Source organism: Notolepis coatsorum, assembly GCF_963971535.1.
Source record: "Notolepis coatsorum genome assembly, chromosome: 3".
NCBI lineage: Eukaryota > Metazoa > Chordata > Actinopteri > Aulopiformes > Paralepididae > Notolepis > Notolepis coatsorum.
This window is the reverse complement of record NC_140167.1, coordinates 172,708,501-172,724,444: the sequence shown is the minus strand read 5'-3', so window position 1 is coordinate 172,724,444 and position 15,944 is coordinate 172,708,501. Positions and strand designations below refer to the sequence as shown.

The 15,944-nt window shown below is 43.1% G+C and overlaps 1 protein-coding gene across 2 annotated transcripts in view; it reads left to right on the top strand.

Annotated features, from left to right (window-relative positions):
- armc8 (armadillo repeat containing 8) overlaps nucleotides 1-13,207 on the top strand; it is a 144,058-nt gene extending 130,851 nt beyond the window's left edge. The window contains exons 20-22 of one of the 2 annotated variants that reach the window (XM_084310008.1): nucleotides 7,803-7,875; nucleotides 12,279-12,372; nucleotides 12,824-13,207. In XM_084310008.1, coding sequence (XP_084166134.1) covers nucleotides 7,803-7,875; nucleotides 12,279-12,372; nucleotides 12,824-12,857 — 201 coding nt within the window. In that variant the 3' untranslated portion in view covers nucleotides 12,858-13,207. Of the gene's footprint in view, nucleotides 1-7,802; nucleotides 7,897-12,278; nucleotides 12,373-12,823 lie in introns of both variants that reach the window. The other variant, XM_084310007.1, reaches the window with a different exon arrangement.
- Nucleotides 13,208-15,944: the final 2,737 nt, after the last annotated feature.

Genomic DNA, 15,944 nt, shown 5'->3' with positions numbered 1-15,944 from the left:
CACGCCAGTGTTTGTCTGTAGTCCCGCAACGATATGTGACTGCCGGACGGATTTCCCAGATGCACCGATGGCCACTTCCGGTTGTAACGCGCCCGATCATCCACCAGGCGGCGGTATTGAGGCGTTGCACTAATGTGCAGGGTCCCACTGTATCACCAGAGGCTGGGTGGCGGAATTATGAATGCCATGGTGAAAAAATTAAATATGATCTCAATAACGCTGTACAGCGTGGTCTGGCAGAATTCGCATTGGCCAGCAAACACGCTGTACAACGGGATTGGCGGGGAATGTGTTAACGGTGTTAATGGGCTGCGTTAACGCGGGACTATTATCGCACGATAATACAATTGACGCCGTTAATCTACTTTACGAAAGTCAATGCTGACAACGCACGTTGCCACAAGTGCAATAAAACATTTGCAAGTATGGGTGGCAATACAAGCAATTTGTCAAAACATCTGTTGTCAAAACATAACATTAGTCTGCAGAAATGCTCCGTTTTCGACTGCTTTGCTGGCAGTGTTCCATCTCCATGCACGTCCACTGCAGGTAAGCCAAGATAATATGGAGTTAGCTAGGCTAATAACAAATTATTACGAATAGGCTAATAAATAAAATAGAATTGCTTAGCTAATTGTTTAGCTACAAATATATTTGAAAGATGACAACTTTTTATAGATCGTCATTCGTCAGGCCCACGCCTCCTCCCTCTCCCTCCACCACCGGTCCCAGCCAAGCCAAGTCCCTTCACCCTAGCAGCTAGGAAGGATGACAGAGGTAGGGGGACGAGTGTCACAGGGCTGTGACCCAGTTTGTTGTCAAAGGCCACCCTTTCTCTACAGTGGAGTCCAAGAGCTTTAGGTAATAACTAATCATTCAGTGTATATTGTTTTTTTTATCTTACATTTGTTGTTTATTATAAAAAGTCTATAATTCAGACACATTTAAAACATTGTTGCTGCTGTTGCTGAAGAAATAATATTTATTTATTATATTTATTTATAATTTATTTATAAAGTTATATAAAAGAACATTGCTGCTGCTGTTGCTGTAGAAATTATATTTATTTATAAAGTTATAAATAATAAAGCAATGTCGATAAAGTACCGAACCGTTAAGTAGTATCGATAAGAGTAGTAGTATCGATGAAATCCTAACGATACCCATCCCTAGGTAGAACACACATATTTTGAATGCCTTCGGCAGACTTCAAATGAGCCATTTTAATCTAGATTAACTCCAGGATTGCAGATAGATTAATCTAGATTAAAAAAATGTATCTATGCCCACCTCTAATATATATACACTACTAGGGGTGTAACGGTACACAGAAGCCACGGTTCGGTACGTACCTCGGTATTGGGGTCACGGTTCGGTACGAGTTCGGTACAACAGAAAAAAAATATTTATAATAATTATTATTAACACATCCTGCGCCAAAAACGAGTTACTCGTTATTGCCCGCCAATCTAATAACGCCAACAACGAGTTTACTCGTTTTTATGATCGTTATTTCCTTTATTCGCTATTGGCATTCATAATTCATCCAGGAAGGCTCCGGGAGCCAGCTGGACCCTGTCTGATATTGCAACGCCTCAATACCGCCGCCTGGTGGATTTCGGGCGAGTTGCACTCCACTCTAAACCGGATGTGGCGCTCTGTACATCGGGGGAAAAGTTCCGGCAGAGCTATCTTGTTATGTGGATCCAGACAAACACCTCGAGTGCATTGGATCGCTTTCGAGACGCAAGAATCAATATGCTTTCGGCGTTTATTGCGTCGTACAAACGGAAAATGGATCTAGCAGATCGAAATCAAATAATTGGAATTTCTTTTCTCCAGACTCAACGGCCACAGGTAAGAGGAATCTAACGTTAATTCCAGCTCGATTGTGCATTTATTTCATTGCAATCCATCTGATCAACGTATGATGTCATACTAAAGAAAGCCGTTACTGACAATCAAGGAATCATAAATGACCCCCCCCCCCCCCCTTTTCCTTCACGCATGATGGAGCATAATGTATAGCGATCATATGCATTTGAATTTCTTAATATAGCGTGTATAGGAACGGAACGCCATCGATTATGTATAATATGCGTCGGGGCCTATAACTCGCGTTCTAGGAGTTACTGCTCTACACTATAAAAACATACTTATATTCACGACGGTACTGACACGACAATGTATGAATGGAAAAATATAACGTTCCCACATCCGGAACGATAGATACCCGATGTTGAATGGGCCATAGTAATGTCGATATAGCTATAATATTTAAAAAGTTATAGCCCTGCAAAGAAGGTGAGCGACTCCATAGGGTTACAGCATTGGCAGAGAGTGGTATAAGATGGGCAAACTGCGTGGCAGACAATGTGTTAATATAATATTTATTATTATTATTATTATTATTATTATTATTATTATTATTATTATTATTATTATTATTATTATTATTATTTTTTTATATATTATTTTTATTATAATTATTATTAAATAGAATAATTGTCTATAGGAAAAGTATGTTTATTTTTTTTATTTGATCAGCTGTGCCTGTGAGTCCGGCAATGTATGGGGCTGCGGCACTGCAGATTTACCCTACTCGAGTCCGGCGGGGGAGAATGTTGGTGTGTTTGTTGGTGTGTTTCTTTCCATTGGTTTCATTTGGTTAACATTATTGGGCGAACAAGAAAACGAAAGAAAACTGTAAAATTGTAATGACCCTGCAGCTGTTCCAATGTAAATGTGCCTTTCTTCGTGCACTTTCGCCCGCTCTGAAGTCGGACTCGGTGTGCCCGGCCACGTGCGCTGTTCTCGCACGGACCTCGCAAGTGCCTGCATGTGCGACTGGTGTGTTTGCGCTGTGAGGCGGATTCTTCGTATGGCTGCACGTACCGCACCGTGACGGCCGTACCGTAAATTCGCGGGACGAATACACGTACCGTTACACCCCTATACACTACCGTTCAAAAGTTTGGGGTCACCCAGACAATTTCGTGTTTTCCATTAATTGAAATAATAATTTTTTCCTTCAAACTTTGCTTTCATTAAAGAATGCTCCCTTTGCAGCAATTACAGCAATGCAGACCTTTGGCATTCTAGCTGTTAATTTGTTGAGGGAATCTGAAGAAATATCACCCCACGGTTCCTGAAGCACCTCCCACAAGTTGGATTGGCTTGAAGTGCCTTCTTGCGTACCATACGGTCAAGCTGCTCCCACAACAGCTCAATGGGGTTGCGATCTGGTGACTGCGCTGGTCACTCTATTACAGACAGAATACCAGCTGCCTGCTTCTTCCCTAAATAGTTCTTGCATAATTTGGAGGTGTGCTTTGGGTCATTGTCCTGTTGTAGGGGGAAATTGGCTCCAACCAAGCACTGTCCACATGGGTATGGCATGGTGTTGCAAAATTGAGTGATAGCCTTCCTTATTCAAAATCCCTTTTATCTTGTACAAATCTCCCACTTTACCAGCACCGAAGCAGCCCCAGACCATCACATTACCTCCACCATGCTTGATGCAGATGGTGTCAGGCACTCTTCCAGCATCTTTTCACTTGTTCTGCGTCTCACAAATGTTCTTCTGTGTGATCCAAACACCTCAAACTTCGATTTGTCTGTCCATAACACTTTTTTCCAATCTTCATCTGTCCAATGTCTGTGTTCTTTTGCCCATATTAATCTTTTCCTTTTATTGGCCAGTCTCAGATATGGCTTTTTCTTTGCCACTCTGCCTAGAAGGCCAGCATCCCGGAGTCGCCTCTTCACTGTAGACGTTGACACTGGCGTTTTGCGGGTACCATTTAATGAAGCTGCCAGTTCAGGACCTGTGAGGCGTCTATTTCTCAAACTAGAAACTCTAATGTACTTGTCTTCTTGCTTAGAGCCTGTTTGTGCTGTTCTCTGAAGGGAGTAGTACACACTGTTGTAGGAAATGTTCAGTTTCTTGGCAATTTCTCACATGGAATAGCCTTCATTTCTAAGAACAAGAATTAGACTGTCGAGTTTCATATGAAAGTTCTCCCTTTCTGGCCATTTTGAGAGTATAATCGAACCCACAAATGGGATGCTCCAGATACTCAACTAGCTCAAAGGAAGGCCAGTTTTATAGCTTCTCTAACCAGCAAACCAGTTTTCAGCTGTGCTAACGTAATTGCTCAAGGTTTTTCTAATCATCCATTAGCTTTCCAATGCAATTAGCAAACACAATGTACCATTAGAACACTGGAGTGATGGTTGCTGGAAATGGGCCTCTATACACCTATGTGGATATTACATTAAAAACCAGACGTTTGCAGCTAGAATAGTAATTTACCACATTAACAATGTATAGTGTATTTCAGATTAATTTAATGTTATCTTCATTGGAAAAAAAACTGTGCTTTTCTTTAAAAAATAAGGACATTTCAAAGTGACCCCAAACTTTTGAACGGTAGTGTATATATAATATATATACTGTATATATATAATTAAACATAACCCACCCAGTCCCAGGACATCCACCTCCCCCACACCCTAAAGGTGCTCCCATAGTCAAGCGGACCGTACACGGAGCGGACTCCAAGTGCAAAGCTCCAAAGCTCCGCACCGCTCACTTAGGGTCACACAAAACGCTGCTCTGCGTTTTGTTTGACATCGACCTGCATTTAATGTGACGCCGATCTGCATTTTATTCTGAACACTTGCTCCGTGCCAAGTGAGATTAGGGCAGGATCATTATTAAATGGGTAGGATTCGTCCGGGAAAACGTTGGCAGGTAGATGACGCTAAATTTAGTTTTACTATCGTTAATCGTCACCCATTCCAATTCATATACATGAGATGTTTGAATGGCTTTTCTAAATGAAGTGTGTAAAACTGGCAGTTTTATTTCAAAATATTGGAAACGGAGATAACATAGACATTTATTTTGACATCGGATGACGACGACACAGAAGTTGAACAGCGTGGGAACATTTTTGTAAACTGGCGCGAGACATGTAGGAAATTGGTCTGCGGAAGTCCGCTCGACTATGAAAGCTCAAAGTGTCCGCGCGGACCTCCATGGAGTCCGCTCCGAGTACGGTCCGCTCGACTATGGGAGCACCTTAAGAGGTGTCATCTTCAGTCAGCTTTACACAAGGTTAGGCCTGCCGCGATAAGCAATAAATCGATTAATCGGCGCGATAATTAAAATGAATGCAATGATTTTGACGGGCGCGATTAATTGCTATTTGCGCGTTTGTTTTAATGAGGTGGAACCAGTACCCCTTGTCAGTCACTCTCCGTGTGGGGGGCCGCTGGCCTTACTACAGAGTACAGCACGGGAGCTCCATGGGGCACTAGCAACACCACATAGCTTAACTACATTTCTCAATAGTGTTGCTCCTTTTAACCAAGTAGCATTCTTTGTAGTGTAGCTATTTTTAGACCCAAGTAGTTACTCGCTACTGCCCGGAGAAATTGGACTGCTAAATAAAGATTAATAAATTAATAAATTTATTATAACAGGTAATTTCGAGTCGTGCCTATGCACCACAGGGCTACTATTCTATTATATACGGCTTTGACGCTTCCTCCTCATCGTTGATTGCCTGTAGTAGCTGCATCTAACGTTAGTAGCTAACGTTAAAACTAACCTAAAGTTAGTTGTTCACCAACAATCTATTTGTTTTATCATTAGCTCAAAAACACAGAACCGGACGAGACAAGTTGTCCGCTCATATGTTCTGCTAGGATAATAACAACAATACTTCCGCTCCGGTCGGTGGGTGGGTTTCAAAATAAAAGTCTAAAACACCGGAAAAGATGTTTATTTTGTACAGCGTTTTCCTCCACGAGTACTCGAGTACATCATGTGATCAATCGATCTGGATTATTTTTGCCCATCCCTAGTTTATCCTGTGCTGAAGTCTCCATTCCAATAGAGATAGTATATATTTTGGTGTTTATTTGATTATTGTTTCACTGCCTTTTTATTTATTACGTTTCCACAGTTTTTTCCTCATACTTTATTAACATTTTGTACATGGTACCGCAAGGTACATAAATAATACATGTACATGTTAAAAGGATGACACAAAAAGCCAGACAGAGGGCTTGTTTCCAGTTTCAGTTTGTTTTATAATAAACAATCAAACTGAGCATTTTTTTTATTTAGGATATTTAAAATGTCTTCCAATTTTAAATAAAGGTTTATTGCACTTTGAAACGGTTTCCTTGCATTATTATGCTATTATTATATTAGTAAAAAAAATAAAAAGGTTACCGGTAATTGAAAACTTTTGGGAAATACATTTCTCAAAAAAAAAATCTCTCAAAACCGCAATAATATCGCTTATCGCAATATTTTCTGGGACAATTAATCGCCCAGCAAAATGTGTTATCGTGACAGGCCTACACAAGGTGGTTGTCTGAATGGTCCAGACACGGAGGTCACTGGTCAGTATCACTCTAGGTCAGTGGTTCTCAACTGGTCTAGCCTCGGGACCCAACATTTTCCTTAGTCATTAAGTCGCGACCCAAAAATTTTAACCACTATGATTTATGTAAAAAAAAGAAAATTGCAATAATACGCAATCTTTCAAAACATGAAATAAACACAAAAAAGTGCAACAAAAGTGCAACTATTGCTAAAAACCCAATGAAATAAAATAATAATAAATAATATATGCTTCTTAGCAGATTTCTTAGCTTAACATACCAGACCTAAATTTGGGGGAACTAATGGGATAACTGGGGTTGCAACAAAAGTGCAATTAGGGCTAAAAACCCAATGAAATAAAATAATAATAAATAATATGCTTCTTAGCAGATTTCTTAGCTTAATATAACAGACCTAAGTTTGGGGGAACTAATGGGATAACTGGGGTTGCAACAAAAGTGCAACTAGGGCTAAAAACCCAATGAAATTAAATAATAATAATAATAATAATAATAATAATAATAATAATAATAATAATAATAATAATAATAATAATAATAATAATAATAATAATAATAATAATAATAATAAATAATTATGCTTCTTAGCAGACTTCTTAGCTTAACATAACAGACCTACAGTACGTTTGGGGGAACTAATAGGATAACTGGGGTTGCAACAAAAGTGCAACTAAGGGCTAAAAACACAATGAAATAAAATAATAATAATAATAATAATAATAATAATAATAATAATAATAATAATAATAATAATAATAATAATAATAATAATAATAATAATAATAATAATAATAATAATAATAATAAATAATATATCCTTTTTAGCAGACTTCTTAGCTTAACATGCAGGGAACTAATGGGATAACTGGGGATGTTGTTTGCTCCTGACAAGAGTCTCAAAGTCTGGGGTGATGGTAGACAAAGCAACTCTGAGGTCATGCTCAATGTCCAATCTGTTCCTCCGCTTTGTCTTCAGCTGGACCAGAGCTGAGAAGCCACTTTCACAAAGATAGGTAGTGAAAAAAAAAAAGTGAAAAAAAAAAAAATTACTTTTAACTTTTTTTTTTTTTTTTTTTTACACATACATCCGCGACCCACTCAAAATGGCTCCGCGACCCACCAGTTGAGAAACACTGCTCTAGGTTGTTTTTTTACACCTTGATCGGTCTCTCACTTCAACTTTATTTGATCTGTCTCTGTCTCCGTCTCTTCTCTCTCTCTGCGTGTCTCTCCTCTCGCTCTCTCTGCATGTCTCTCTCGCTCTCTCTTCTCTCTCGCTCTCTCTACATGTCTCTCGCTCTCCCTTTCTCTCCTCTCCGTCTCTCTCTCTCTCTCTCTCTCTCTCTCTCTCTCTCTCTCTCTCTCTCTCTCTCTCTCAGGGTCATGTGAATGTGAAGCTCCAGCTTGCCGCCACCTTCTGCATCTCCAACCTGATCTGGAACGAGGAGGACGGTGAGGGACACACCAGAGAGGGTAGGAGTAGAGACCTGGACTAAACACTGGTGGAGGCTGGTGTTTAGTGAGAGGAGGTGTTTAGTGAGGGGAGGAGGTGTTTAGTGAGAGGAGGAGGTGTTTAGTGAGAGGAGGAGGTGTTTAGTGAGGGGAGGAGGTGTTTAGTGAGAGGAGGAGGTGGTGTTTAGTGAGGAGGTGTTTAGTGAGTGGAGGAGGTGTTTAGTGAGAGGAGGAGGTGTTTAGTGAGGGGAGGAGGTGTTTAGTGAGAGGAGGAGGTGTTTAGTGAGAGGAGGAGGTGTTTAGTGAGGGGAGGAGGTGTTTAGTGAGAGGAGGAGGTGGTGTTTAGTGAGGAGGTGTTTAGTGAGAGGAGGTGTTTAGTGATGAGGTGGTGTTTAGTGAGGAGGAGGTGTCTAGTGAGAGGAGGAGGTGTTTAGTGAGAGGAGGAGGTGTTTAGTGAGGGGAGGAGGTGTTTAGTGAGGGGAGGACGTGTTTAGTGAGAGGAGGTGGTGTTTAGTGATAGGTGGTGTTTAGTGAGAGGTGGTGTTTAGTGATGATAGGTGGTGTTTAGTGATGAGGTGGTGTTTAGTGAGAGGAGGTGTTTAGTGATGAGGTGGTGTTTAGTGAGAGGAGGAGGTGTTTAGTGAGAGGTGTTTAGTGATGAGGTGGTGTTTAGTGAGAGGAGGTGTTTAGTGAGAGGAGGTGTTTAGTGATAGGGGGTAGAGGTGGGGGGAAAAATACGATACTTTGCGTGGCCATACTGTATCGATACAGGGACGCCAAGTATCGATATTTAATTATTCATAAATAAAATGTATAATAGTACAGTAGTCCACACACACAAATTTTTTAGTGAGAGGAGGAGGTGTTTAGTGAGAGGAGGAGGTGTTTAGTGAGAGGAGGAGGTGTTTAGTGAGAGGAGGAGGTGTTTAGTGAGAGGAGGAGGTGTTTAGTGAGAGCAGGAGGTGGTGTTTAGTGAGGGGAGGAGGTGTTTAGTGAGGGGAGGAGGTGTTTAGTGAGAGCAGGAGGTGGTGTTTAGTGAGGAGGTGTTTAGTGAGGGGAGGAGGTGTTTAGTGAGAGGAGGAGGTGTTTAGTGAGAGGAGGAGGTGTTTAGTGAGGGGAGGAGGTGTTTAGTGAGAGGAGGAGGTGGTGTTTAGTGAGGAGGTGTTTAGTGAGTGGAGGAGGTGTTTAGTGAGAGGAGGAGGTGTTTAGTGAGGGGAGGAGGTGTTTAGTGAGAGGAGGAGGTGTTTAGTGAGAGGAGGAGGTGTTTAGTGAGGGGAGGAGGTGTTTAGTGAGAGGAGGAGGTGGTGTTTAGTGAGGAGGTGTTTAGTGAGAGGAGGTGTTTAGTGATGAGGTGGTGTTTAGTGAGGAGGAGGTGTCTAGTGAGAGGAGGAGGTGTTTAGTGAGAGGAGGAGGTGTTTAGTGAGGGGAGGAGGTGTTTAGTGAGGGGAGGACGTGTTTAGTGAGAGGAGGTGGTGTTTAGTGATAGGTGGTGTTTAGTGAGAGGTGGTGTTTAGTGATGATAGGTGGTGTTTAGTGATGAGGTGGTGTTTAGTGAGAGGAGGTGTTTAGTGATGAGGTGGTGTTTAGTGAGAGGAGGAGGTGTTTAGTGAGAGGTGTTTAGTGATGAGGTGGTGTTTAGTGAGAGGAGGTGTTTAGTGAGAGGAGGTGTTTAGTGATAGGGGGTAGAGGTGGGGGGAAAAATACGATACTTTGCGTGGCCATACTGTATCGATACAGGGACGCCAAGTATCGATATTTAATTATTCATAAATAAAATGTATAATAGTACAGTAGTCCACACACACAAATTTTTTTGTGAGAGGAGGAGGTGTTTAGTGAGAGGAGGAGGTGTTTAGTGAGAGGAGGAGGTGTTTAGTGAGAGCAGGAGGTGGTGTTTAGTGAGGGGAGGAGGTGTTTAGTGAGGGGAGGAGGTGTTTAGTGAGAGGAGGAGGTGGTGTTTAGTGAGGAGGTGTTTAGTGAGAGGAGGAGGTGTTTAGTGAGGGGAGGAGGTGTTTAGTGAGAGCAGGAGGTGGTGTTTAGTGAGGAGGTGTTTAGTGAGGGGAGGAGGTGTTTAGTGAGGGGAGGAGGTGTTTAGTGAGGAGGTGTTTAGTGAGGGGAGGTGGTGTTTAGTGAGGGGAGGAGGTGTTTATTGAGGAGGAGGTGTTTAGTGAGGAGGTGTTTAGTGAGGGGAGGTGGTGTTTAGTGAGGGGAGGTGGTGTTTAGTGAGAGGAGGTGTTTAGTGAGGGGAGGAGGTGTTTAGTGAGAGGAGGTGGTGTTTAGTGAGAGGAGGAGGTGTTTAGTGATGATAGGTGGTGTTTAGTGATGAGGTGGTGTTTAGTGATGAGGTGGTGTTTAGTGAGAGGAGGTGTTTAGTGAGAGGAGGAGGTGTTTAGTGAGAGGAGGAGGTGTTTAGTGAGGGGAGGAGGTGTTTAGTGAGGGGAGGAGGTGTTTAGTGAGAGGAGGTGGTGTTTAGTGAGAGGAGGAGGTGTTTAGTGATGATAGGTGGTGTTTAGTGATGAGGTGGTGTTTAGTGATGAGGTGGTGTTTAGTGAGAGGAGGTGTTTAGTGAGAGGAGGAGGTGTTTAGTGAGAGGAGGAGGTGTTTAGTGAGGGGAGGAGGTGTTTAGTGAGAGGAGGTGGTGTTTAGTGATGATAGGTGGTGTTTAGTGATGAGGTGGTGTTTAGTGAGAGAAATAAAATGTATAATAGTACAGTAGTCCACACACACATTTTTTAGTGAGAGGAGGAGGTGTTTAGTGAGAGGAGGAGGTGTTTAGTGAGAGGAGGAGGTGTTTAGTGAGAGGAGGAGGTGTTTAGTGAGAGCAGGAGGTGGTGTTTAGTGAGGAGGTGTTTAGTGAGGGGAGGAGGTGTTTAGTGAGGGGAGGAGGTGTTTAGTGAGGGGAGGAGGTGTTTAGTGAGAGCAGGAGGTGGTGTTTAGTGAGGAGGTGTTTAGTGAGAGGAGGAGGTGTTTAGTGAGGGGAGGAGGTGTTTAGTGAGAGCAGGAGGTGGTGTTTAGTGAGGAGGTGTTTAGTGAGGGGAGGAGGTGTTTAGTGAGGGGAGGAGGTGTTTAGTGAGGGGAGGAGGTGTTTAGTGAGGAGGTGTTTAGTGAGGGGAGGTGGTGTTTAGTGAGAGGAGGAGGTGTTTAGTGAGAGGAGGAGGTGTTTAGTGAGAGGAGGTGGTGTTTAGTGATAGGGGGTGTTTAGTGATGGGTGGTGTTTAGTGATAGGGGGTGTTTAGTGATGGGTGGTGTTTAGTGAGAGGAGGTGTTTAGTGAGAGGAGGTGTTTAGTGATAGGGGGTAGAGGTGGGGGGAAAAATACGATACTTTGCGTGGCGATACTGTATCGATACAGGGACGCCAATTATCGATATTTAATTATTCATAAATAAAATGTATGTAATAGTACAGTAGTCCACACACGCACACATGTGCATTCAGTTAAGTTGGAATATGACTAATACAAACAGTTCAGTTTGTCAGGTACATGCAACACAGATTACAGTGTTTACATCTGTCTGCTTGTGAAAATACCATGTTCTGCAATAAAAATGATTGAAGTGAGATGAACAGACTGAACTTTATTTTATTAGATAAAACATGTTGACAAAGTTTTACTTTGCAGTTGAAAAAAGGTAATAAATTAAATGTGATAAAAAAAAAATGAAAAAAATTCCGCAATACTCAGCGTATCGCGATATATTTAGTATCGCGATACTATCGTATCGTGACGCAAGTATCGCGATAGTATCGTATTGTGAGGTCTCTGGCGATTCCCATAGGGGGTGTTTAGTGATAGGGGGTGTTTAGTGATGGGTGGTGTTTAGTGATGGGTGATGTTTAGTTATAGGGGGTGTTTAGTGATGGGTGGTGTTTAGTGATGGGTGATGTTTAGTTATAGGGTGTTTAGTGATGGGTGGTGTTTATTGATGGGTGGTGTTTAGTGATGGGTGATGTTTAGTGATAGGGGGTGTTTAGTGATGGGTGGTGTTTAGTGATGGGTGATGTTTAGTTATAGGGGGTGTTTAGTGATGATGCACCTATAGGTGTTTAGTGATAGGGGGTGTTTAGTGGGAGGATGTGGTGGTAAATGGACTGCATTTAAATAACAATTTTATCCAAAGTGCTACAATTAATGTCTCACATTCACCCATTCACTCACACATTCAGGGGAGGCAACCGTGCAAGGTGCCAACCTGCTCATCGGGAGCAGTTAGGGGGTTAAGTGTCTCGCTCAAGGACACTTCGACACGCTGCCGGGAGGAGCGGGAATCCAACTGGGAACCTTCCGTTTTACCAGACGACCGCTCTACCTCCTGAGCCATTGTTGTCCCCAGGTGGTGTTTAGTGAGAGCACGTGGTTGAGTGCCATAACATTGTCTTCCCACTGTGTGTGTATGTTCTCAGGTTCTCAGGAGCGTCAGGACAAGCTAAGGGAGATGGGCTTTGTGGACATCCTGCACAAACTCACCCAGGCCCCCGACCCCAACCTCTGTGACAGGTGAGCCAGGACACACAACACAACACAGCACAGGCTGTGTATCCAGGCACCAGGCCTGAGGCCTAGTAAGACTAGTGTGGATTCCCCCCCCCCCCATGGCTGACTGGTAGGTGTTTGGTTTGCCATGCAGGGTCACACATGCACTAGGGTTGGGTTCACATTTGAACCGATTCTGGTACCAGTTCCTGGAATTCGGTATCGGTACCCGGCCTGCACATGTCATTTGTATGAATTGTTTTTACTATTAAACCTATTTTGATCAGAATATCTGTCTACGATATAATCAATGAGTCTGGTTTCCACCACACTACCCAACCCTAACACAACACTCATCGTGCAGCCACGGAGGTACTGAGCACTGCCTGTTTCCACCACACTAGCCAACCCTAACACAACACTCATCGTGCAGCCACGGAGGTACTGAACACTGTGTTTTCTTGTCTCTTTGCAGGGCGAAGACCGCGATGCAGCAGTACTTAGCATGAGCAGAGAGAGGGAGGGATTCCCAGTTGCCAGCCTAACTAACAATCGATCGGGAGGACACCTGCCATCGTCTTTTTTTTCTTTTTGTTTCTTGTTATGTTTAATCTCAAGGGGTTTTCTTTTATTGCACAAAGACACCTTTTTGAACTTTTGGTGGGCCTCCCCTCGCCTCTCTCCCCCCTGCACCTCCTCCCCTCCCCCCCTCCCCTCCATCTGAATCCAGCCTCCTCCGTTCTCTTGAGATGGTGGTCGACGTTTCGGGGGAACCAGCGGTTAATGGGTTTGATGTCTGAGGTGGTTTCAGCTTCTGTATTTTCAATGCAAAGATGAGGTGAAGATAGTTTTTTTTTTTTTTTGGGGGGCGGGGGGGGGGGGGGGGGGGGGACACTTGTCGTGAAAAAACATTTTTTTTTTTTTTTTGGAGTGCAGCAGCCTGGCGACAGCGCCACCCTGTGGCCGGGAGGCCTTGGTGCTTTTGGACTCCCAGCGACGGAGGCTCAGCCTCTCCGGACTACAAGGTTCGACGTGAGAGTGCGGGGCTGTGGGAGAGCGACGCCCCCCCCCCCCCCCCCCCCGGTTTTATTTTGCTAATTAATTATTCAGTGATGACATTACTATTATTCTTAATATTATTGTTATTTTAAGAGACGTCATGAGAAAAGGACACGTTTGGAAGAAGAAGAAAAACTGACTGCTTATTTTGAACTTTTTGGTGTTTTCTTTTTTTTTGTGAATACATACCTCGTAAATATATAAATATAAACATATAAATATATTTTTTGGATTTTTATTTTCCCCTCCCAGCACCTCTTTTTTTCTTTGAATACGTCTGACCCCCCGGTTATTGGTGTAATAGGATTAATCCACTGCTTGGTGTTTGTGTTGGACTCTGAAGGCCCATAGAGGTGAATAAGGAAGCGTTCAGTTCTACCCACTCTTTACCGGGTTCTTAGTTCTTCTCATCCGAATGTCAGTAACTAACGAAGCGTCACGGTACGTTCAAATACAACGGCACATGACATTCAGAGACTGTTGCATCAAGAAACACTCAAACAGACGTGTCTTCGCTGTAGCCGGCGCTGAATTTGCTCAAAACGAAGCAAGTATAGGTACATCTTTAACGGCGAATAGGAAAACGGACTGTTAGGAATGCTCTGTAGCCAATAGATATCAAAACAGGTGACACTTTGAAACGGTTTCATCTTTGTAAATGTCCACAGCGCTACCGTTGAGACCGAACGCACCAGCGTGTCTTCACGGCAGTTTGTGTCAAACCGTTAAACCAACGCAAGACTGTTCTCCACCCCCCCTCCATTGTGTGGCGTCTGAGCGTACCGTTAGAAGAGTGTATCCTGACCCTATCGCTTCAGTCTCTTTTATCGTCCCAATGGGAACCGTGGTGATTTTGAGCTTGCAGTGCTTCCACGCCGACACCATCCGTTCAGAGGAGCGAGGTGGAATATACACACGGGACGGACGGGCGGTTGGGGATAAAGACGTGGCGTCCTCGTCTCCCTCTGGGGATCAGACCGACGTCTCTGAAGGTTTCCCTGTATTCCCCCGCATCCACTGCTCACGTTTCATTTGTCGGGGGAAAACATTAAAAACTATCTGAGGTGTCTTTCCTCTTGATCTATCGGGTGTCTTTTTTTAGAGGGGGGTGGATGTAAGGGGTGAAGGGAAACCATTAGAACGAGGCGCCCGAGCGGATCCACCACAACAGAGTACAGCGCCACAGTAAATACCCCCCCCTCTGCCATGACGTCAATCTTTCTAGACTGTTGTTCCCTGACATTTCAAAAACCTTGTCGAAGCTCTGATAGAATGAATGTTACCATTGAAATATATGCAGACCTGAAAGAAGGACTTTTCGACGTGTCGTGTGTCTTTATTGTTCGATTTTGACTCTTTTCGATGATGATTTCACTCTTTTCGTTTGAGACACGGTGACCAAGTGTAAATGAGGTTGTCTGTTGCCTATTATGAGGTTTGCCTACAGTGTTTTTCTTTTGCTTTCTCTTACGGTATTGTTTCCAGGGATGCATTGACACTGACACAGGCGTGGGATGTCCATGTCCAGGGCCGATACCAGGCTGAAATAGCGCATCGGTGTTGGTGAATCTTCCCAGATACAGAATTCGATGCTGATGTGGAATAAGTATTTTATTAAGGATAGTTTACTGACGGAATGGATACGAATAAAGTATACAGCAGTAGACTAAACAAGCGGAGCATTGATGTACATGTTATGAATTATAGATATGATGTAAAGATATATCTGGATGACGACGTATACTTACGAGAAGGCTGTTGGTTATTTGTAGAAAAGGTGAGCGGGGGGGGGGGGGGGGGGGGGTAGTGTGTTCGTGTATGTGTGTGTTGGAGAGAGTGAGGCCAAGATACCAAGAGCGACAATGTCAGAAAAACAAAGCAACTTGGATGTTCTGCAGGTTAGATCTCTCTAATGAAGAAACATTTATTTATGTATCAATCACATTTGTCCAATGGCCACAAACGTTAAAGGCAACATGTTATGTATCTTTTCAACAATTCTATACCGACTTCTTTGAATCTGTGGAACGGTTAGTTTTTTTAGCCTGGCTACCTCACACCCAGGAGTGAAAGACTTACCTGGTGAGTACAGGAGGTAAGCAGTGTTGCTGCCTCCAAAAAGCACAGCTAATACATAACTGCAATATGTCATCTGAATTCTGATCCGCACCCCTCTCTTGGGGGGGAAAACCACGGGAATTAGACTGCGTTCGTTCATAAACAAAACACTGATATGAATCACGCTGAAGACCATAGAGGCCCAGAAATATTCCCAGAATTTCCCCAAGGGGATCCATAAAGGAATATCTTATCTTATCTAATCATTACCTCTTAGCTTTAAGGTCACTTGGATACTCATAAGCAATTTAATATGAGTAATATTAAATGTCCAGGTATGGAAATTGGGAAATAAGATATTCCTTTATTGATCCCCTTGGGGAAATGTGGGAGTCAGAGCAGCATCGGGGAGGGGAGGTGCAGGGTAGAAAGACATAAATATAGGCAATAAAATTGGATCTGAATATGAATATAATATG